The 25467-nt window shown below is 42.0% G+C and overlaps 1 protein-coding gene across 6 annotated transcripts in view; it reads right to left on the bottom strand.

The window, feature by feature from the left end:
* Positions 1-25467, bottom strand: part of HBEGF (heparin binding EGF like growth factor) — a 906786-nt gene that overhangs the window by 513800 nt on the left and 367519 nt on the right. For 4 of the 6 annotated variants that reach the window (XM_089686635.1, XM_089686638.1, XM_089686640.1 and 1 more), the window contains one exon: positions 9204-9359. In XM_089686635.1, the coding sequence (XP_089542761.1) occupies positions 9204-9359 (156 nt within the window). Of the gene's footprint in view, positions 1-8331; positions 8593-9203; positions 9360-25467 lie in introns of those variants that run through there. The other 2 variants (XM_089686639.1, XM_089686636.1) reach the window with 2 other exon arrangements.

Below are 25467 nucleotides of genomic sequence, written 5' to 3'. Positions count from 1 at the left end.
GACGCGAAGCCAGAGACAACACTATCAAAGCTATCAATATACACCACCTTTTGACTACCTCGAACCAACAAGGTTTCTTTCTTTCCTTAGATGCGGAGAAAGCATTTGAAAGGGTTGCATGGGATTATATAGAACAAGTATTACAGACGATGGAACTTGGTTAGTGTTTGCTGACCTTTATAATGTCTCTCTACGCTGCGCCTTCAGCATGAGTTAGAGTAAATGCCACACTGTCAGACGCTTTTCCCATCCATAATGGTACCAGACAGGAATGCCCACTCTCCCCTATCCTTTTTGTCCTGACGCTGGAACCTTTTCTTCACTGTCTCAGACACAACCATGATATCAAAGGTCTTAGCTCTGCAGGAGTATAAATTAACAGCATTTGCCGATGACATTCTGCTTTTTTTTATCAGCCCCCACACACTATTCTTCCAGTCCTCCTAGCAGAATTTTGTCACTTCCAATACTTGTCCACCCTCAAAATCAACTTTTCAAAGTCTTATGCCCTCAATGTGACCCTCTCTTCTACAGATGTAATCCGCTGTCAGCGAAACTTTCCCTTTTTATGGAAACAGGACGCCATCACTTATTTAGGCATTCAGATCCCTAAGAACCTACGAGACCTCTACAGTAAGAATTATCTATCCATCCTGCGAGAGTTAACAAATGATTTCAAATGATGGAACAAACCTATCTTTTCCTGCTTTGGCAGAACCGCTATCCTCAAAATGAATGCTCTCCTGCAACTCCTCTACCTGTTACAAACTATACCCATCCACCTACCTCACAATTTCTTACTCTCTTACAGGAGCCTCTGCTCCAATTTCCTATGGAACAATCACAGACCACAAACTAGTTACGCTAGACTGGTGCTTCCCAGACACAAAGGGGGAATAAGCCTATCCGACATCCAGAATTATCTCCATGCATGCCATCTCTCCAGGATAGTAGATTGGAACACTCACGACACTGTTAAAGACTGGGTCTCTCTCGAGGCTTTTTTCTTACCCACGCCTCTTGCTTCTATGCTTTGGTTGCACGTTCACCATACCCCTCAAGAAGCAAATACCCACCCTTTAATTTACCCAACCATTCGCATCTTTAGTACTATTTGCAAAAGTTCTAAATCGATTTCATCAGTCCCAGGGCCTCTTACCCCTCTACGTCAAAACACCGATTTTCCACCAGGCTTACACCCGCGATTCCACAAGGACCATTGGCCTTTCAAAAAGATGATAGCCCACCAATTCTTTAACATAAACACAATGCTTTCCAGGGAACAGCTAGCCTCTAACCTAGGAACAAACCCTATACCACCATGGCCATACCTGCTTGTATAACATTAGCTACACTCACTTGAAAAAAACCGACAGGTGTCTAGACTTCTGACCCCATTTGAGAAATTGTGCTCTAAACAATCGCCTCAAAGTCATCTAATCTCCACCATCCACTCTCAACTGAGCTCCCACTACCCTTCTAACAGTGGCACAGCTTGCGCGGCATGGGAAAGAGACCTCTCGATTTCTTTCACTCAAGATGACTGGGAATGCATTCATCTGAACACACTCAAAAGGCTCGGTAAAGGTATCCACCCAAGAAAATGGTTACAAAATTCAATCCTGCTGGTATCGCACATCTGCTCTTCTCCATAAATTTAACCCAGATACCCCTGACACTTGTTGGAGATGTGAGGAGGAGGGAACCCTTCTACATATCTGTTGGACATGTCCTAGAATTAAACAATACTGGTCTGCAATACACCGAATTATTCAACGCGTAACTACCTACACTTTAAATTTTACTCTCGCTCAGTTCTTACTGCAAAATTCCTCTCTCCCCCAGTCGACCTATTTTAAGTCTCTAGCCATTCACATGGTTAACGCACCTAAACAATGTCTTCCAGTTCACTGGGGGTACCCACAACCTCCGACTATAAGAGAATGGCTCATCCACATACGTAAAATAGCGGAAATGGAAGAACTCATTTTTATTGCCCGAGACTTTCCTGCCAAATTTGCTTCTAAATGGGCTTGTTGGACACATTTCCAGACAACTGAAGAGTTCGCTCTATTGATTGACAAACCTTCGCCCCAATAAAGACATTACAGCCCACCTATAAGACCACCCGTATATACCTGGTTCTCTCCAGGCTACTCTTCTCTGAGGGGATTGAACGTTGGGATCCTATCTGGTTGCACTCCTTCCCCTTCAGCTCACGGCCTTCTATGATGTGGGGGGGAAGGGGGTGTGATACTTTGGCGTCCGGCGGAGAGGGCGAGAGACACATGCTACCCCCCTCTGTCATCCTTCCTTGATATATCCCCCGCCTTCCCTACTCTTCCCTCCTTCCCTACCCCTCCCTCCTCTCCCCCCCCCCAATTTTTTTTTTCTCTCTCTTTTCCCTTTCTTTTGCTGGGACGGTGTTTCCAGCATGCTGAACTGAACATTTTCATACCTGACCTAAAATCACATTATCAATCAATGTACCTCAGTGTAATTTCTCCACATCCACCATTCTCAAAAATGTTTTCTAATGTCAATGATTCCATGTTCTGGTCTATCATGAATCTACGCACGATATTGACAATAGGTTCTTATGACCATAGTTACTCAAAACCTGTTTATTTTTTGTCCTTCTAGATCCACATCCTCCTCTTAGTTCTCTAAGTTGTTGTTTGGGGTCTGCCCCCTCATTCTTCTGTGTTCAACTTCCATGCCAAGTTTTTTTTTTCTTTCTTCTTGTCTGACTTACTCTCGTTATAAGGCTAGATGCTTCTAGCAAACTGTTGTATCAATACAACCCATGCTTTTGTCTGTTTTTGTTTTTCGATGCTCAATAAATCTTTATTGGAAAAAAAAAATAATCCCCATCTCTGGGATGTTTTACTCTCCAAGTATCTATTAATTGATTTAGATATAATTCTTTTTTCAACTTTCTTAATTTTTTCCTTTCTAATTCTGCACACCCGAAGATGTATCCATCCATAGATCCAAGCAGAAATTAAAGTCTCCTGCCACGATTAGACTCTCTTAAATTCCATAATTTTCCCCGTTAGATTTAGAAGGAAGTTCTCTGGGTTCTTATTTGGGCAATAGATATTTACCAATGTATATCTTTGCCCCTGCAATTTCCCTCGTAATCCTAAATACGGACCCTCTAGATCCAATTTTTCCTCAAACTCAAAATTTATATTTTTTGTGAATACTAATTTGGCCCGCTTTATTGGTGAATCCGCATAGTACCATGTTGGGTAGTACCTCGAGTATAACTTAATGTTGGTGTTCATATGAAAGATGTGTCTCCTGTAGGAAGGCCACGTCTATAGAGTGTTGGTACACTTCCCTAAGTATCTTATGTCTTTTAGCCGGAGAATTAAGACCTTTCACACTATATGTCAAAATGCTAATCAGACTCATGTCTAATATCTATTTCTCTCTTACATCTACATGTCCTTTTATAGGTAGGGGAAACAGCTATTTGACTCATGGACAACCACCCTCCCCCCAACCCCCCCCACACCCCCCAACCGTCCCTCCCACCTCCACAATCCCTCCTCCCTCCCCTCCCTATTCCTCCCCTAAAACCATCCACCCACTTCTGATGGTGTGCACAAATGAAACGTGCCAAAAAATATTATAAAATATATATGCTGAAGCATAGGGGCCATCCACCCACTGGCCACCCCAGGCCCCCATGCTTTGGTATAATGCTCTTTTTTTAACTGTGGATGAAAAATCTAATCCAGCAGCACTGCACACACCTACTTATGTATATTCTGAGAGCAAGACCCTGTTGCTGTCAGAATAAACAAGTCGGCGCTGCAGCTGAATGACATCCTCATTTCTCAAGCAGACTTTTTCTCCCTTTCTAAGATGTGTATTTACAAGCCGTTGGAGGAAGCCCTGGCGATTAGGTCGCACCAAGCCACATGCACCAATTCCAAGATTGTACAAATGTGTAAATAGTGGCACGCTTGAATAAAAATTATCATCGTATAAGTAGTACCTCATATGGAAAAAGAATGACACCAAGTCCCAAACTAACTCCCCATGTAGTCTGGGCATCCAGAGGGCTTCACGTAACTGTCCCTCGTAAATCTAAAACTTATATGTATAGCCTGTTGCCCTCTCACAGGTCTTATACATCTTGACCCCATATCTGGCATGCTTGCTGGGGCAAAATTGTTTGAATGCAAGTTGGCCAGAAAACTTAATGAGGGACTCATTAACGCAGATGTTTTGCTGGGGAGTATAGACATCTGCAAATTTTTGGTTAAGGTGATTTACGAGGGGCCGAATTTTGTGGAGCCGGTCAAATTCAGAGTCACCCCGAGGACAGCAGAATGTATTGTCATTGAAATACAGAAAACACAATATACTCTCATATCTCTGCCTGGCCATGGCAGCAAAGAACACGGGCATATGATGAATCGGGTCTGTGGACCAATACAACCACAATTCATTTTTTTAGTAATGTTGAGGGTTAGGCCCAAAAAACTTTAAATTCAGAAACCGTAATGGGTTTCCATGCGAATGGTCTGGCAAGGTTTGAATTTGGGTTGGCAGCGATAAACTATTGTGCATATAAATTGCTCTGATCCACAATCAATGCATACAGATCTTCCATAAAACACAGCTCCAAAAAATCAAGGGGAGTAGTTAAATTTGCGGTTTCCACCTGCATTCCGGTTTGAGCAGTGAATGGGGGAAGTACAGGTGCTGCAGAATTTGTGGGCTGCCAATCAGAATTTGCAAGCACATCTGGAAGGATACTAAGGGCTCTACGGCCTGTGTGCGATTTCTTGGTTGCTGTGGGACACTACTTGTGCTCGCCACCGTACCAGCTTGTACTACACGTATGGGACTCACCACGTCACCAAGTGATACTGCAGGGCTGGTGCTCTTCAGTTCACCAAAAGGTAGAGTGGCACTAGTACTGGCATTCTGCTGCATATGAGAGTCATCAAAGTTTACCGGCAAGTGCTAGCAGAGATCAGGCCTGATTCTGTGAACCCTGAGGTTTTGTGTGCAATGTATCAAGTGACAGTGACCTACTAACACTGCACTTGCAGTACGGGCTAAACACAGGTGCTGGCAGGTGCCAGGGCTGATCCCGCTAACACTGCGTTTTTGGGGACACTTTACAAATGTGAACTCTGGTATAGTGCTGATCTGATCAAAGATATTGATCTGCTCAGACACTCTGCTAGCAATGGAGGTTTATTGTGTATGTAAGCATGTTCCTGGCAATCAAGAGGTTAAATGCAATTACTGGTGTACTGACAGGTAATCTGAAGCTATCTGGGAAGGGCACGAAAACCACAGGAGTGCGAATCACATTATATATATATATATATATATATATATATATATATACACACCTGATCTTATGCACCCAAGCTGCCCTGTAGAAGTATTTCTACTATAGGGTGGTGCGGAAGCAGTAAAAAAAAAGCAGTAAAAAAAAAAAAAATTTTAAATCAAATTTCATCATAAATGTAAGCCAAAATGTATTCTGTCTTTTCTAAAAAAAAATTTCAATACGTGTCAATGAATTGGTTTACGTGAAAGTTATAGCGTTTATAGTATAGATACTGGAATTTTTTATTTTTCACTAATTGTGGCGATCAGCGGTGGACATTCTGACACTGGGGGGAACTGACTTGGTGTCACTGACATCCCCAGTGACACCAATACAGTGATCAGTGCTAAAAAAAAGCACTGACACTATACTAATGGCACTGGGCAGGACGGGGTTAACATGAAGGGTGATCAAAGGGTTAACAGTGTGCTGGGAGTGTTTTACTAGGGGAGGGGTGTGCGCTTCACTGTAAGCACACTGCTCTGGATGGCTGTGCACAGCCATCCAGAGCAGTGTGCCCGAGCTGACAGGGAGGAGGGCTGTTAGTAAACATAGCAGCCCTCCTCCCCGTCGTTGATTGTCGGTAATCACCGGGCGCCGGCTGGTATTCACCGGCTGGGACCCGGTGATTGACAGCCGCAGACGCGAACGGCGACTCAGGTAGGGAACGGCTCGCGCGCTCCCCCTACCTGCAAATGCAAACCCGTGCGGCCTTGTAGCAGTATTTCTGCTATAGGGCGGTCATGAAGCTGTTAAAGTGCACAAGAAACAAGAAACACCGATCAACATAAAGAGTGGGGCAAGCAGCCTCTCATCTAGGTATTAACGAGGCCTGACTCTGCTTAGCTTCCAATCACTGAACATGCAGGGCAGGGTATGGTATGGTATTTCAAGAGACAATACATCTAAAAAATATGAATATAATAGTAATTTGTTTAAATAATGTCATATAGAATTCCATTTATAAAAAGAACCTATGTACTATATCTATTGTGACATTGGGGAATTTCTTAGCTCAATGGTAGTACATGACCATGAGTTCAGTCCACTTCAGCAAACTGTTTAAGGGCTTGGCTGTTTGTTAATTATATATTTATTTTTATTAAAAAGAATGGAAAACATCACAAAATACATCAGTTGCCCATGCAGGGGATTTCCACCATTACTGTAATTTGCAAAACAGAATACTGCAGCCTCCTGGCTCACTGTCTTGCCACACAGCTTCTTCAAGCCTCAAGCCTAGGCCTTATATCTGCTCCTTAGACAAACATACACAGTTCCCTAAAAACTCAAGCTTTCCCATAGCATACTCTTGATCAGCTCCTTACTGCTCTGTCAATGACTGAATCTGCCTCATGCAGACATCTGGCTGCCCTGTGCAGCCTCTCTGACTCCTATACACAGACCTCCTGACTGTTGGATGGAGCTCTGAACTAATATCAGGTCCTAGATTATAACAGGTGTGAACATCACACAGTCGGCCTGCTTGTTCCTGGTGAATCTGGACACAGGATTGGAGAAGCAGCTTGAAGTCTCTGGGCTCCAGACCCTAATCCAGGAATTACCAAACCTAGAGAAACATGAAATCCTATCTTTCTCCACTCATAACTGACATTATGGAGCCATTCAAAGTTTAATCTGGATAACCTCGTGGCCATTTCTCCTATGTTTTCACACAGGCAGGGCCTCACACATCCACATCTGAAACTTCACCAAAAACAACTAAACCAGCTTTCAGAAGCTTAAAACAAACATAATAACATAAATAACAAAATAAATGTTATCACTTTAAGGATATAAACCCTAACTAGATGATGTGTAATTTGCTTAAGCAGTGTTTATCATAAAGCACTGACAATGTTTTGTCAAACCTTTTTTTTCATTCTTGTTGCATCTCAGTGCTGTTGACCTCTGGGTCCTGTTAGCAGTCACTTCCTGTGTACATGCACGCACTCCAGCAATGGTTGCATGGTATTTACCAGGCAGGGATTCTGATGGTGTGAACAAGAGAACATACCTGCGAAATGTATGCTGAAATGGCCACTTGAAGTAAAAATTAAAACACATTTTTAAATGACATTACCATGCTAAAATGTATATGAGATTTTAGTGACAGGTTTTACTTTAACTCCTTTCTTGCCCACCATATTTGGTCAATGACATCATTTACTAAATATAGTCATGTCCATATTTGACATCATGTCTGTAATTGGTCAATTATGTCACCCCTTTGTTTACAGTAGCAGGGACTCAGAGATGGTATTTGGCATGAATAAATTGACGGGAGTGGATCATTGAGATTCTTTACCTTTGGCATGTTGGCAATTCCATTAAGCACCCCGCCCTCAGACTTCCACTTCCACTGGGCCAGGGCTGTGGAGAAGTGGCCCTTGTCCTCATCAACATGGGGTACCCCCTGGCAAGGTAACCCCCATGTTGAGGGCATGTGGCCTGGTATGGTTAAGAAGGAGAGGGTACATGCTCCCCCCCCCGCCTTTCCTGACTTGCCAGGCTGCATGCCTGGATAAGGGTCTAGGACTAGATTTTGTGGGGGACAAAAGGCTTTTTTTAGGCTTTTCATTGGGTCCCTTTTAATATTCATATCAGACCTGCTGGCTCCCTAACAACCAGGAGCTGATGAATGTTTCAATCATTGCTGCAGCTGAAGGTTCAGGTCGGTTTGCTGAACCGCCCAAACAGTGTATGAACCTGCAGCTCATAAATATTGTATGCAGTGCAGTCTCATATTATTTTGCCTTCTGGTCAAATGTTCTTAAGCTATAGTGTTAGGCTGGTTTTTCTATTGGTGAATGTTCTTAGGGTTTTTTTTCTCTTAGGATCAAATGTGAGAGAATGCTACATTCACCCCGTGAAAGGTGATAGAAACTGACATTTCAAACATATTACAAACATTAGGGGTATTATTCATGACTTTCATGTGAATGGTGAGACATTCGCAATGGGAATTTTGTATGCATAGACCCTTTAATGTGAGTTTCTTCATATGATATTTTCAGTACTGTAACTGAATGATTGATCTCCCACAATTGTACAATGCTACAAAATAATCACGTAACAAACTATAATCGATTAATTTCCTTAAAACCTCCACCATAGACTTGAATAGGAGAAGGAAATAAATCATGTATGAAGAAGATTCCTTGGTGATTTTTTCCATTCAAGCATACATCATGAGAATAATCCTGTGACAATTGCTGAACAATCTCCTGCAGTAGAACAAAAGAGCTGTTTTTGCACTAGGACATTTTTTTCATTCTCTGTCATTAAAAACTGCCTTTATAACGTGGTATTAGCTTTACATAGCAGGAAACAATTGCTATTTTGTGTGGCTGCATTGGGCATTTGTTAGGAGGTTGGTCTCACGAGATTGACTCAATGACTCAACTAACCATTATGAACTGAAAAAAAAGCCCAAATAGTCTAAATGGTAAATATTAACTGATTAATCTCCAACTTCTATTGATTGACTGACTGACTAAGAAAAAAGTGTTTGACATGCACAGACAAACCAGTTTCTTTACTACAGGCGCATGCCTTGGCTATAGGCAACAAGAACTACTACTACTATTATTACTACTACTACTACTACTACTACTACTACTACTATCTACTAAATGCTATTCTTTAAATTACACTTTTTACTTACCAAATATTTTTTGACAGATAATAAAAGTGTTGTTTAAAAATTGTTTGCTTTTGTAGTAGACAAAGGTTTTCTTCAAACAGAACTATATTCAACTACTAGGTACTGCTTGGCAATAAATTAAATTTCATAAAATATTCATGCAAAATTTTCTAACCATAAGCTTTAACATACCTTATTACTAATAAAGATGATATAACAGTTAAGCAGAATGATGACAGTACAACTGCAACTACCGCCAAGACAGTTGTGTGACCATAAGCGTTTGAAGGGTTTCCTGAAGGAAGAGTAAGTGCATGACATCTCTCACCATGATATCCCGCGTGACACCTACAAGTAAAACATCTGTATAAGAGCAATGAAAAAATGTAAAGGTATTATTTTTAACTTGCATCTAGATTAAAAAGAAATATACTTAAAGTCAAACTCCAGGGGAAAAAAAAAATCAGTGTTAGACTTAACAGTAACTATGTTTCCAAGAGTCTTTCAGGACAGCAACAGCGTGACTACCACAGAGGTAGGAAACACAAAAGGAAGGACCTTAAAAATGTGGTCCCTCAGTTCTGTCCTAAGCATTTTGGCAAATAACCCTCCTGGGATGTTTAACTGAAAGACATAAAACCACAAGGTACTGTATAATAAAATAGGGAGATAATCCCTGCTGCCCTGGAAGTTCTCTCAAGTTGTCTTTACAGGACAGCACAGTAGAGGAGAAGTTAAAATTTACTATATTAGGGAAGGACCACTGCCTGAAGAACCTTCATCCTGAAAACCTGATTACTAGCAGTGAGGAAGTCTAGACAATAATGCTTAAAGCGGAGTAGCTTGATCACACAGAAGCATGACAGATTGCCCAAGATGTAGATAAAGCCCACATTGAATGTGCCATAGAGACAAAGAATGCATGATATGTCTAAGTCCTTGTATGCCTCTGAGATAGCCTGTTTGATCCAGCGGACATTAGTATTTTGGAGGCTTAACAATCTTTTTTTCTACCAAAGTGAAGAATTAAAAAGTGCTCAGATTATCTAAAGCCATTCCAAATTGTTTAGGACCCAGACCCAAATGAAAATTATATAATTCTTCCTGTCTGCTAAAGAGATGCAGACAGAAAGAAGGCAATGCTATATCCTGAGAAAGATGAAAATCAGATTATGCCTTATAGGAAGGAACCCTGGATTAGTTCTCAAAACAAACCTGTCATCAAAAATATGAGGATTGGTTCCCTAATGGACAAGGTTGGCAGTTCACTAATGCGCCTATCTGACGTGATGGGGACCAAGAGGGCCCTCTTAAAAGGTAAGCATTTGGATCCAGAGAAATCTTAATCAAGCCTTTCAGAACCACTGAAAGATCTCATTCTTGAAAACACTTGAAAAGAACTGGTCTTGATATAGAAAAAACTATAAAGAATGTAGCTTTGAGAGGATTTGGGGCTAACCTCCAAAAAATGCTCAAAGCTGCCACTTGAATTTTGAGGGTGCTAATGGCTAGGTTGTGATCTGCTCCATCTTTTAAAAAATCTTAGATGGCAGTGAGGTCTACTGAGACTCCTTTGTCCTACCACCAGAACGAAAAAAATGTTTCAGACTTTCACATAAATAGTCTGTGTAACCTGCTTTCTGCTGGAGAGGAGGGTATTAATTACTATATCAGGTAATTCTTTTGCCGTTAAGATCTTGTTTTCAGAAATCAGACTGCCACATTCAGGTTTTGGACCTGCATAAATATTACAGATCCCTGAAAAAGAAGATTTTATTTGTTTCAATGTCTCAGAGGATGATCCTGCGCTAGAAGCTAAAGGTTGGAGAACCAGGGCCTCTTGTGCCAAAAAGAAACCACCAAAATCAGCGTAGAGTTATCCTGCTTGAGCTTCTTCAGAACAAGAGGTATGAGTCTGAAAGGTAGGAAGGCATGGCATAGCATAGTTGAAAAGTCCAAGATTTGGACTTTGGCATTCGGCTGGTTGGCAAACAGATCCACCTGAGGGGGACCCCCCCCCCCCCATTTTCTGAGAAGAATGCTTCATGATTCAAACACCCTGTGATGAGTCAGGTAATCTGCTAGCAGATTTAATGACCCCTTGAGATGAATCAGAGAAAGAGACAACAGGTGTTTCTCTGCACAGACAAAGATGTTGCTTGTCAGAAAACTCAGCTATTGACTATAAATGCTCACCCAACCCCTCCCACCCCCATTTTAGAAACAACCAAATGGGAGGCTTTCCCTGTCTCTCCACCACCAAAGATACCTCTCTTCCTGTGAGGAAACAACATTTTTCTGTCCAGGGAAGTCTTTAACAAGACACACACACACACACACATATATATATATAATTATATATAATTATTATTATACAGAATTTATATAGCGCCAATAGTTTGCACAGCACTTTACAAAATGAAGGTAGACATTACAGTTACAATGATGAAGTCACGATGAAGTCACGAGTTACGTGACGCAACGCGTCGACGGCAATAGCGTGGTGACGCACTTCCGGCGTGACGCCATCTTGGTGCACCTTTTTGATCCTGCTGTACACCCAGCATTGTATTGCTATCTCCATACAAGCCGTCTTGCCATGTAAGTGGATTACCTTCTTTCTTTGTTTGGTTATCTGCTGCCTTTTTACAAATAAAGCGGTAATACACTATGAGGATTGTGTTTATCCCCTCATTTATGAGCATATGAGCGGTTGTGACAACGGAGGAGAGTGCTTTCTGTTTACCTACTGGCCTGGAGGAATTCTATCCCTGTTCATGTGAGGCCAATCTACCAAAAGAGTCCCTGAATTGGAGGATTCCGTGGTGATCTACATTATGCTTTATGGCCCTGTAGGGTCATAGAGTGGAGGTGAGAGGCCATTGCAGCAAGACTGCCCGGGATCACGTTTTTGAAGTGTGCTGTGATTCACCTGCACCCCTGTAGATATATGAACTATGGACACTTTATCCTGCACTTAACCACTACTATTAGCCTATTAAGGGCCACTGTCTTCTGCTCATCCCTAGGTGGATTTGGGTCATGTTAATACCTATACTAATACCTATATTTACCATTTGGTTATTTAGGTTTTAGTGTTTTGTTCTTCTAGCGCTGCATCAATTTTACATTTTATTCATATTGCCTTTGTTTGGTGTGGGACAGATGCTGGCTGCTTCCTAGCTTTATTTACTATTCACCATAAGAGCGCAGGAGGATATTTATGTGATTTAGTCTATTACAGTTACAATACAATTTGGTACAAGAGGAAACAGAGGGCCCTACTTGTTAGAGCTTACAATCTATATATATGATACATTTTTTTATCTATCCACTTGTGTCCTGTTTTTTTATCATTGGTATATTGGAGATAACAGGCGTAAATTTCCACAAACTTATGTGGAGATTCTGTATGGAATAACCATGATGAAGAGAATAAATGATTGTTATACTGAATGAAAGACACTGCAAGTCATGCCCAACAGCACCACATAAGTTAATAAAGAAGCTGCACAAGAGTCAATGGAGTTGATATATATGGACTGTACATGCTGACAGCTCACATCCTGAGGAAGAAGACCATAGATGAGAGTAGCTGACAGAGACATTGTTACATGCACATTCTATACACTGTAACCTGCTTGGTTCAGTGCTGTTTAGCTGCCAAATAGACAAGCTGCTCCATTATTAAAGCTCCTGGGCCCTGGATAGTTCAACTGAAAACTACTGCAAAGCTAAAAACACATCACCCTAAACACTCCTCCTATTCTTTAAGGTAATCAGCCATTAACTGCACACACTTCTTTCTGTGTCCTGTGGTTGCACATGGTTCAGTAAGCTATCAGTTTGTAACCAGAAACAGTCACACTGGGGTTGATTTACTAAAACTGGAGAGTGCAATACCTGGTGCAGCTGTGCATGGTAGCTTCTAACTTCAACTTGCTCAATTAACCCCTTTGCGCCGGCCGCACACAAATGTGCGGCCGCCCGGCATCTGGGCCTAGACGCCGAGCGGCCACACATTTGCGTCCATGTAACTAAATACATATGTGCTGAGAGTGCGCGCCCTGCGCGCTCCCAGCACACATGTGTGGTACTCACGGAAAGGTCCCGGTCCGCTCTTTCGAACGGGACCTTTCCCGATCATGTGACTGCCGTGACGCGTCATCGCGGCGGTCACATGATTCCTAAACCACGCCCCAACCGCCCCGCCTCCCGGCGTCTGAATCTCTTAAAGGGCCGGTAGGCATCGGCGGGAAGGGGTTAAGCTTTGACAAAAAAAAAATGGAAACTGATTGGTCTCTATGCAGAGCTGCACCAGATTTTGCACTCTCCAGTTTTAGTAAATCAACCCCAGTTTCTCTCTGGATTTATCTCACACAGACGAATGCAGTTCTGCTTATGTAGTTATTTTTGTCTCTCTTTAAAGGCCATCAGGGACTGCCTTGAATAATCTATGGTCTCTGTAGATGCCACACACTGTCTATAATTTTGAATGCATCTAAACTCTGCATTTGGTCTTTTAGAAAGGTATGAAACTTTCCTAAAGGATTCTGAACCACAAACACATGAGATTAGATACCCAGATTCAATTTGTCTGTGGGTACCGGAACTAAACACCCTTTGGTCTACCAGTTCCCCCAACAGCACCAGCAGCACCAATGCCTTTACTAAGTCCCTTGGAGAAGGTGTTAGAAAAAATATTGCAGGTGACCTGGCCAAAAAACTCTAGGTGGTAGCCCTCTGCCATCAGATGCTACTTGTATGGATTTGTGGTAACTTTGAGCAACTGTGGTAGGAAGAGCCTTAACTTTCCCCCTACTTGGACCGGAGAGCCATTGGGGCTTGCGGCTTGTCTAGAAAGGGCAAACAGAATTCCTCCTTTCTGCCTAACCTTACCTTGCCATTGCCTTTTTTGGGCTGATCTTATAACCCTGCAATTGGTATTTAAGCCATGAAAAAACATTTTGGCTGTACCTTATTCTGTTTTATAGAAAACGCCTTTTTTCTTGTCTGCCCTGCAGTACAGTACCCTCTCTGGGATTTAGACCAAACAGTAAAACCCTTGCAAATGGAATACCACAAAGACGATATAAATAAATAGGCAACACTCCAAACAACTAACATTTCAATTTTCATATATTTATGAAAGAAAGCATCATATAGATACATAACAGTTATGTTAGGAAAAAGGAAAACTCTCAGCCACAAGCATCATATACATTTTCATTAGAAACAATTAACAAACATCAATATTGATAACTACCAGAGAAAAACATCAGCTGGCATGTGGACACTCAAGATCAGGTGAATAATTTGAGATAATTTTATTAATTTGTACTGTCTTCCTGAATAGGTCCAAAATATAGCTTCTATCATATGTAGTTACCACCAAAAATGAGCCTATGCATAGATTGCTGCTGCTTACAGTAAAAATCCCATCTCTCACTCCCCACAGCACTCTTTTACTATGACTAAGACATCTGGCTAGTGTACAGTGATAAATGGGGGTCCCTCAATCTCCACCTGGTTCACTAAGGAAAGGCCTATTCTATTCACAGAATGTAAGGTGTTCTGTGATTGGATGAGGGGAGATCCTGTGGTCTGCCCAAACCTCCTCTCCATAGGATCCTCATCTTTGTTGGGAACTTACAAGATTGTGCTGCTCTAAAAAAAAATATTTTTCCTAAGTAATCTCTCCAGGATAGCACAGGAGAGAACATGACTACCCCAGAAGTAATTTATTAAACAATAAAAAATAGCACGCTTACATTTGGAGTTCTTGACATACAGCATTAGGAGTGGGTAAGAACACCACAAGGCTATACGAAAGCATCGGCAGTTCCACTGTCATGAGCCAGCGTGAGAGACAGACCAGTTTGACAGCTGTCAAACAACTGCCAATGGCCGGCATCCAACACCGTTCCACTCTGCCTCGTGGCAACCCCCAACATGTTTCTGAGAGAAGGGGGTGGTACGGGGGGCTATAACATATTTCAGAGGTACATTCCTCCTTTGTTTGCAATGCATTACTTTCCTACCGTACCACCCCCTTCTCTTACAAACGCATAGTTATTTTTCTTTTTCCTGGAGTTCCAACTTAGGAAACAGAGGGCAGTATAGCATTGATCTCTCACCAGTGATGTTTGGCCTGGACCTGCTGATCAGCTGTACTGAATCAGAGCTCAATCTTCTCTCCCTGGAGTACATTCCAGTCCAGAGAGAGAAGAAAGCAGATCCACGTCCAAGCAGCACACTTTAAAAGCAAAGCTACGTTACATTTAACCCCTGATTGCCCCCCGGTTAATCCTTTCACTGCCCTGTAACCAGTGTCATTATTAAAGTGTACTGATTTTTTTACTGGTCACTGTAGTAGTGTCACGGACGACTTCAGATAGCATTAGCATCAGTTAGTGTCCCTCCCAGATAGCGTCAGACTGCACACCACTACATCAATCATCACATTGAACCCTCTGATTGCCAGGAACACGCTCACATACACAACAAACCTCCATTGCTTGTGTAGTTTCTGGACAGATCAATATATTTGATCAGATCAGAACTATACTAGCGTAGTATAGTATCCCCAAAAACGCACCTGCATTTAGCCCCTACTCTTAACCCACCCTTCTCCCCAGCAAGTGCAGATCTCTGCTAGCACTAGCAGGTAATTTTGTTTTATAGCAGTTCAAGCAGTCCCTGACAGCCAGGTGCTCTTTTTCACGGGAGTCGCACTAGGTACCTATACATTTAGTGAAAAGGACTACAGGATTCTGGGTATGTCAGATGAGAGTGAAGGGGAAGCCTCACTGACAGAATTAGGCTCAGAATATGAACCTGTAGAGAGCAGCAGCACGTGACATATAACTCAGGTGAAGAAGTAGAGGTCCCTGCTAAGGTCAGGCGTACCCAACCCCATTCCCAGGTTGCTGAAGGCTGAGGTGTTACAATTCCATTATGATCCTGGTGGGGAGGAGCCTGAGCATGGCACTGAACGGGAGATCGAAGTAGGGTCTCCCGACACCGGGCTCCTTCACCATCCCACCATGAGCCGATGGGAGGATAGCTGAATTTGAGAGGGGGTTTGCCTGCTGCTGTGCCGGGGCCTTGTGGAGTGCTCCGGTGTCCGGATCTGTCTCCCACGGTCCCTGGTGTCCAGGGAGTAGGCTGGGGCTAAGGAGGAGGAGGAGGAGGTGGAGAGCCCTGGAAGCTGGAGCATAGAGGAAGCTGGGCAGTCACGTGATCAAATGCAGGGGATCGCTGGGAGGAGGGAGAAGCTGGCCAGTCCACAGGAGGACATGTAGCTCTGCTCTCCTTTCTTCCCCCTCTTTCCCCCCCTAATCTATAAATCTATAAACACAAGTTCAATCAATAAAAATTATTGGAAGCTAAAATGGATGTGGAGGTTGAGACCCAAGGGGGACATATGAGGAGAACCCCACCCTGGAAAACTCTGCTGAACTGGACGGGCTTATTCCAGCAACCCCCCTGTTGGTGAGAGCATCTGAGGCCCCCCCCCCCAGAAGTGAAGAAGAGATAAATGGGTGAGTTAGAGTGGCAGAAGAGCATGAACTGTGAAACACTTCAAGTGTTAAATTGAAAATGCAGTAAATGTTTGATGGTCAAAGGCGTGGGGGTTGCTTCCAGGGGACACTATTGAGATTACCGAGTGTTTGGTATTTAAACGGATGAAGGATAAAAATAAAAGAAAGTGGACCTGAAAATAACACTAGTTCCTGAGGGGTGTTAACGAAGGAGATGGGAGAGAGGAAGAGGGGAAGATTGAATTATTGAAAGACTGAACTATTAAAATGAAAAACAAAGAAACAAAAGGAAGTGGGTCAAAGGCCCCCCAATCTAGTTAAATTAAAAAAATATATTCCCGGACAGGATAAACAGACTCCCGAGAGGCAAATTGGAATAAACGCAAAGAGTGTGATGGAAAATAGTACTGGAGAGAGCTCCAGATTATCCCTAGGAATATTGAATATAAAACAAAATTTAGAAGAAGCAGATAGTGAGAAAATAGAAATGATGGAGAATTTAGAAGATCAAGACTCACATCTGCCAACTAAATCAGAAATAGCAAAAATGTTTAAAGGTCTAGAAAAATCTATAAAACAAGAAATGGCGAAGCTACTGTGATAAGAGTGTGACAAGCTTGTATAGAATGAATGTATAGATTATAATTGAACACTTGGTTTCTTTGTTACCGGAATAACAGGTTATTACAGTTCTTGGTTTTTCTTTGTTACCAGAATGACAGATTCAGTTCAGACTTGTTTGTGCAGAAGTGGATGAAACTGGATTTATCTGAAATTATGACTCACTGCCATGAGATAGGGCACACCGTGAGAACAGGCAACTGAGCATGAATACACGCTGTGTTCACGTGCCGCAACTTATCCACTGCGCATATACATGCGTGAAATAAGAAGAGGGGATTTCTGGGAAGAAAATGGGACTATCTTGGTGAGACAGACTTGTCTCGTGGTGTTTTTCCCGGTTTCCTCCTCGCTGATTGCTGGAAGTCCCCCAATCGAGGTGAAGGGTGATGCTACAATATCCAGTGATGTATTGATGCTTACTCTTTATGATTTATTCTATATATGATTAGCTATAACCTGTATTTGTATTAGGGAATATTAAATATCAATAAATGTACTTTTTTATATTTTACCTCTAAAGACTTAGTCTTTCCTATCTGGTATGATAGTGAGTAAGCTGTAGACTTAATTTTGAACAGGTAAAACATAAATTGGCATAGTCAGCAGGATCATTTGGGGAAAATTTTGTTGTTGTAAAGTATTTTGTTTTGGGATTTTCAGCGGAGACCTCTTTTTCGCAGAAGAGTCTCCGTGCAAAATCTCAAAAATTGGCTTTTTGCCAATTAGGTTCAAATGCTTATAGAAGGACAGCGGAATGTGATATTGAAAAATTAAGAACAGAAATTGAAAGTGTGCATTCAGATGTTTTATTTGAACCTGTTGGCACTTTTCCAAAAGTTTTGAATTAGTATATTTTTTACATAGATGTTGAGAGGGGCGGGACTTTGGGAAGTTCAACTAGTAAAAGAGGGAACCTCTGACCAGAGTCATGCCCATTTGGCACATCGTAAAAATTTTGAAACACATAACTAACATCCCCATTTGAAAAGAATCAACCATGTTTAGGAAGAAGAATAAAGACAAAAGTGAGGAAAAAGTGGAGGTACCCGGCTGGACCGAGGCTCCATATAATATTGTTACTAGAGAATTAGTTACACAGGGTTTGGCTGAATCATGGGAGAGTAAACTAAAAGGCAGAACCCCTTGATATTGTAAATGTACTCAAGGGGGTCCCTGCCAAGGCAGGTGATGCTGTAGATTTAGGTTTAAAAGGTATCAAACCCCTTGATGTTGTAAATGTACTTGAGGGGATCCCTGCCAAGGCAGGTGATGTAGTGGCTTTAGGCAGACGCAGTTGGATTTTGCTAATTGCATACAGGAAGATTCATAAGAAATTACATCAGGTAATGAAGGATTACCATCAACTAGAGCAGAAGACCATAGAAGGTAAAATTGTTCTTCTGCAATGTGGGCAAAAATTGTTGAAAGATAAATTAGAACATTATCAAAATATAGTCGAGATATCAGCAGTTAAAGTGGCCCAAAATAAATATACTAAACGAAGGGGAAGGGTGAACCATTGGAAAGTCCATTGGGCAATAGCAGCAGCCACAGTTGATTGGGATCCAATTAAGTGGATGCTGATGTGTGAGATTCTTCATCTAGCGATGATTGGGATGATTGCCCCGGAGGACCAAAGGCTGGGAAATCCATCCGGCCAAAATACAAGGTCCGTCTCAGGTAGTGAAATTCCTGGGGATACAGTGGAATAAGGGGCACAGAGATCTTGCCCAAAGCAAAAGAAAGAAAAGGAAAAATGTGAAATATCTTAGTAAATGGATAAAGTATTATGATTTTGATGCATCATTAGACAAGGATTCTTGTGTTAAGCTATGTAGGAGAATTAAAACTGAAGCCGGCACTAAAAACATAGGAAACAGGTGCTCATGAATGAAATGAAAAATAGAACAAATGGGTATAGCATTGACCGAGTTGTGTGAGTCTACTACTGACTATGAGTGTTGTATATGAATACATAACATATCTGTTGAGACCCCAGACTGCTATGAAGTCATAGAGAACCATAGATACCTGGTAAATGTATTACAAGCTTGATGGTTTAAGAAAGTAGATATGCTGATTTTGTTGTTTTTTTTTACCAACATTCATATTCTATGTTGTTAAACTTTGTATGTGCATTTGTAACATGTCTTTAAAGAATCCGGATTTAAATATATTGATAGGAATGAGAGAAGTGTTTAATAAGGATGGAATGGATGTGTATGTTGTTGAGAAAGATACATAGTAAGTAAGTGTTTGGAAAAAGAGGTGTGGCAGGACTTTGTTTAATTTTCAAGCAGACACGGCTGCAGCTATATCCAAAACATCTGATGCAGAAAGAGAAGCTGAAATTCAGGAAACATGGCTACAGGGTACAGCCCTTTGGGCTCACCAAAAAAGTGGACATCTTGGAGAAAAGGCCACTTACAGGTGGGCACAAGTGAGAGGCATACCTCTGACGTTAGACATAATTAAGCAAACAATAGCACAATGTCCACTATGTCAACATACCCAAAAGAGGGAAGTTCCACATACTGTGATGGGACATATAGGGAGAGGACAGTTACCTGGACAGCATTGGCAGATGGATTTCATTGGGCCTCTCCCAGAAAGCCGAAGATGTAAGTATGTATGCACAGCAGTAGACACATTTTCAGGATTAATGATTGGTTTCCCTTGTCAGTCTGCCACTCAATGGAGTATACTGAGAACTTTGGAAATTATCACAGTATTATGGTACTCCCCTACAGATTCAGACTGACAATGGATCTCATTTCACAGAACAACAGGTAAAGGAATATGCAAATCAACATAATATTGAATGGGTATATCATATACCCTATTACCCACAATCTGCAGGGCTTGTGGAAAGAATGAACGGATTACTAAAATCCACTTTGAAGAAGATGACAGAAGCTTTACAGATACATACAGAGGAACACCTGCATCAGCTGGTCTGGATCTTTATTCGATAGACATGATTGTTATAGGACCAGGAAAGGTAAGTACCATACCTACTGGAATAGGTTGTAAGATACCTTACAATCATTTTGGACAGATATCAACCAGGTCTAGTTTTGCACTTAGAGGAGCTGTAGTCATCGGAGGAGTGATTGACTCGGATTATCAGGGGGAAATAAAGGTAATTATGATCAACCTAGGAGGAGAATCCTTGACTATCAGCAAGGGAGAAAGGATGGCACAGTTGCTGTTAATACCCATATACTTGGCCCAACTGGAGGAAGGGCAGGCTCCAACCAAATTGACAATGCGGGGGGATAAAGGATTCGGATCCACCAACACAGTCAGTCAATGTAGGAGCCAAAATATGGGTACAAGACGAGAAAGGTCCGCCTGCCTAGGACCTAGGGCAAGGACCGAACCCTGCTACTCATGAAACCTGGGATAGAAAAATGGGAATATATTCCTCAGGAAAAATGTTATTTGAGAGAATAGAGCTGAAATTTGTTTCTGATTACAGATCAAGCTAAAACATGTTATCGCCTTTGGAATCCTTGGTATCGGGTGGTCGGCCACTATATCTGTTGAAGCCTGGACACCAGGAACTAAAGTAACTGACACTCATCAAAGTAAGGTGGGGTGGAGATGGAAAAACTCAATCAAAAACCGGCAACAGGATTCCTTTTCTTGTCCTGCTAATCAAGCTTGCAATATATTGGGCAATCGGAAGGCAGTGGAGGGATTGGCAGAGAGGGGTGGTGGATACGGAGCGGTTAGTAAGGTGGATGAGTCTGGCCGCAGAATTCAGGATAGACTGAAGCGGGGATAGCCTGTGTTGAGGTAAGCCGGTGAGGAGGGAGTTACAGTAGTCAAGTCATGATATAATAAGGGAGTGAATGAGTTGCTTAGTGGTTTCCGGAGTTAGGAACGGACGTATTTTAGAGATGTTGCGGAGGTGGAGTCTACATGAGTTTGTCAGCGATTGGACCTGGGGCTGGAAAGACAGATTGGAGTCTAGAAGGACACCTAGTACTCTGGCTTGCGGGGTGGGGCTGATGGTGGTGTTGTTGGTCGTGATGGAGAAGTCGGGGGGGGAGCATAGGCTGGGGGGGGAAACTAGGAGCTCGGTTTTAGCAAGGTTTAATTTGAGGAAGTGGAGTGAAATCCAGTCTGATATGTCGTTCAGAAGGCTAGTGATTCGGGCGGAGACTGAAGGGGTGAGGCGAGGGGTAGAGAGATAGATTTGAGTGTCATCAGCATAGAGATGGTAGTTGAAGCCGTAAGAGTGTATCAGTTGGCCAAGGGAGGAGGTGTAGATGGAGAATAGAAGGGGCCCGAGGACAGAACCTTGAGGGACCCCAACAGAGAGGGGGAGTGAGGGGGAGGTGGCAGCGTTATAGGAAACACTGAAGGAGCGCTGTGATAGATAGGAAGAGAGCCAGGAGAAAGCGGAGTCTCTGAGGCCAAGAGAGTATAGTTTTTTGAGGAGGGGGTGATCGACCAAGTCGAAAGCTGTGGAGAGGTCAAGGAGTAGGAGCACTGCGTAGTGGCCATTGGCTTTGGCGGTTAGCAGGTCGTTGGTGAGTTTGAGTAGGGCGGTTTCGGTGGAGTGTAGGGGACAGAAGCCAGACTGTAGGGGATCAAGGAGGTTGTTGTCGGTGTGGTGGGAACTCAGGCGATTATAGGCTAAGCGCTCAAGGAGTTTGGATGTAAATGGCAGAAGGGAGATGGGTCTAAGGTTGTTTAGGTCGGTGGGATCCAGGGAGGGTTTTTTAAGTATGGGAGTGATGTGCTTCAGAGGGGAGGGAAATGCGCCAGTAGAGAAGGAGAGATTAAAGAAGTGAGTGAGGAAGCGTAGGATGGAGGAGGAGGGTGATCGTAGGAGTTTTGTGGGGACAGGGTCAAGGGGGCAGGTGGTAAGGCGAGCTTCAGAGAAGACCTTAGTGACCTCTTCGGTGGTAGCAGGGTCGAAGGAGTGGAGTGTTGAGGGGGTTTTCGGGTGAGAGATGCTAGGTGGGGCGGAAGTCTGAGCAGTGGTGATGTTCCTACGAATTGCGTTGATCTTGCTTTGGAAGTGGTTAGCAATCTCGTGGGCAGTGAGTGAGGTACTGGGAGGAGGTGGGGGCGGAGAGATTAGAGAGTTAAAAGTGGAGAAGAGCCGGCAAGGACTGGAGGAGAGGGTATTGATGAGGGTTACAAAGTAGGCTTGTTTGGCAGCGTGGAGGGAGGAAGTGAGGAAGGCGGATTTATATCGGGTGATTGCTTGTTGGGATCTGGTTTTGCGCCATAGTCGCTCCAGCGCACAATTGCGTCGCTTGAGATTTTTGGTATGGTCATTCTGCCAGGGTTGAAGTGGTCGGGGTCTAATGTTTCCTGTGATTAGGGGTGCTAAGGAGTCAAGAGCAGCTGACAGCGAGTAACTTTCACATAAACCAATACACACTTTTGCAAAAAATAAAAACCCAGAGGTGATCAAATACCACCAAAAGAAAGCTCTATTTGTGGGAAAAATATTACATAAATTTCATTTTTGTACAGCATTGCATGACCGCACAATTGTCAGTTAAACTAGCGTAGTGTCATATAGCAAAAAATTACGTAAATTCCAGTATCCATGTGGCTGATTAAAGTGGTAATTAATCTCACTTAGTGCCTTATCTGCATTAACCACTTGCCATCCTGAAGATTTACCGCTCTTAATGACCAGGCCTCTTTTTGCTATTCAGCGCTGCACTATTTCAACTGATAATTGCGCAGTCATGCAATGCTGTACCCAAACAAAATTTACGTCCCTTTATTCACACAAATAGACCTTTCTTTTGGTGGTATTTTATCACCTGTGCGCTTTTTATTTTTTGCACTATAAACAAAAAAACACCAAAAATTTTGAAGAAAAACTATATTTTTACTTTAGAATATAAAAAATATATCGTAAACTCAAAGTTAGTCATAAATTAAGGCCAAAATGTATTCTGCAACATGTTTTTGGTAAAAAAAATCCCAATAAGTGTACTGCAATTTACGCCATTTTTTTTGCTATGCAGCGCTGCACTAGTTTAACTGATAATTGCACGGTCATGCAATACGGTACATAAATGGAATTTATTTCATTTTTTTCATACAAATAGAGCTTTATTTCAGTGGTATTTTATCACCTGTGTGCTTTTTGATGCTATAAACAAAAAAAGTTTTATAAAAATATATATTTTTTTTAAATAAAAACAATATTTTCTTATTTCTGTCATAAGAAATAGCCAAAAAACTCAAATTTCATCATAAATGTAGGCCAAAATGTATTCTGTTACATGTTTTGGTTAAGAAAATCCCAATAAGTGTATATTGATTGCTTTGTGTGAAAGTTATAGCATCTACAAACTATGGTATAGATAATGGAATTTACACAGCTTTTACTTTCTGACTGCTAATCACATTTCTTGAGGTGCTAAAATACCAGGACAGTACAAATACCCCCAAATGACCCCTTTTTGGAAAGTAGACACCCTAAGCTATCTGCTGAGAGGCATATTGTGTCCATGGAAGATTTTTTTTTCCCCACAAGTTTTTGGAAAATGACAAAAACATTTTTTTTTTCTTCTACACAAAGTTGTCATTTAAATGATATATTTCTCACACAAGCCATGGGTATATGTGGAATTACTCCCCAAAATACATTCTGCTACTTCTACTGGGTATGGGGATACCACATATGTGAGACTTTTTGGGAGCCTAGTCACATACAGATGCCTGAAATCCAATGACCACTTTGAAAGCCTGCAGGTGCGTAACTTCCTCACTACCTATCAGGTTTGGAGGCCCTGAAATGCCAGGATAGCACCAAACCCCCCAAATGACCCCTTTTTGGAAAGTAGATACCCCAAGAAATTTAAAAAGAGGCATGGTGAGTATTTTGCAGATCTCACTTTTTCTCACAAGGTTTTGAAATATAAAAAAAGAAAAATATGTTTTTGTTTTCTTTCTTCATTTTTCAAAAACTTGTGGCAACAAACGAGATCTGTAAAATACTCACGTTACTTCTTATCAAATTCCTTGGGGTGTCTACTTTCCAAAAAGGTGTGATTTGGGGGGTTTTGGTGCTATCCTGGCATTTCAGGGTCTCCGAAACTGATAGGTAGTATAGAAATAAAGCCCTTTAAAAGCCTGAAGGTGCTTATTGGATTTTGGGGTCCTGTACTTGGCTAGACTCTCTCACATGTGGTACCCCCATAGAAAAATGTATTTTGGGGAGTAATTCCACATATACCGATGGAATGTGTGAGCAGTAAATCATTTAAGTGACAATTTTGTGTAAAAAAATATATATATTTTTTTGTCATTTTCCAAAAACTTGGGGTAAAAAAATAAATGATTCTATTGACTCAACATGCCTCTCAACAAATAGTTTAGGGTTTCTAATTTCCAAAAAGGGGTCATTTTGGGGGGGGAGTGCATTTTATGTCCAGCATTAGAAGTTTATGCCACACATCATTCACTCTTCTAACCACCTGAAGACCAAACCTTTTCTGACACTTTTTGTTCACATGAAAAAAATCTGTATTTTTTGCTAGGAAATTACTTTGAACCACTAAACATTATATATTTTTTAAAGCAGACACCCTAGTAAATAAAATGGTGGGTACTGCAATTTTTTTATGTCACATAGTACTCGTGCAGCAATTTTTCAACCGCAATGTTTTTGCAAAAAATACACTTTTTTTTACTTTTAATGCACAGAAACACAATATATTGGTCAATTACTTGGTAAAATATAAAAGATGATGGTATTCTGAGTAAATAAATATCAAACATGACATGCTTTAAAACTGTCCATGCCCTGTGCAATGGCAACAAACTGCATACATTTTTAATATCCATAGGCAACATTTTAAAACCTTTACAAGCTACCATTTTAGATTTACAAAGGATGTCTAGTGTTAGAATTACTGCCCTTGATCTGGCGTTCGCGGCGATACCTCACATGAATGGGGCAACCGCTGTTTACCGTATTTTTCGCTCCATAAGACGCACTTTTTCCCCCCAAAAAAAGGGGGGGAAATGTCAGTGCGTCTTATGGAGCGAATATGGAGCGGCCGGTCCGGTATTTCCACCGCCGCCGTGTCAGAATACCGGGCCGGCCGCTCAGCTCTGCAGCGGGACCTTATGGAGATGACTCCTGACCTTTGGGGAGGTGGGGAGCGGATACCTGAATTTGACAGGTACCCGCTCTTACTTCTTCGTTCTTTGATCTTACCTGTTCCTCTATCCAGCGGCGCGCTGTCTTCCGGCTTCTGTAGTGTGGGCACTGGGCATGACAGCCGGGTGCCAAGTGC

Source organism: Staurois parvus, unplaced genomic scaffold (assembly GCF_062004578.1).
Source record: "Staurois parvus isolate SC_StPar_1 unplaced genomic scaffold, SC_StPar_1.0 ptg000403l, whole genome shotgun sequence".
Taxonomy (NCBI): Eukaryota; Metazoa; Chordata; class Amphibia; order Anura; family Ranidae; genus Staurois; species Staurois parvus.
This window is presented reverse-complemented; position numbering and strand designations above follow the sequence as displayed.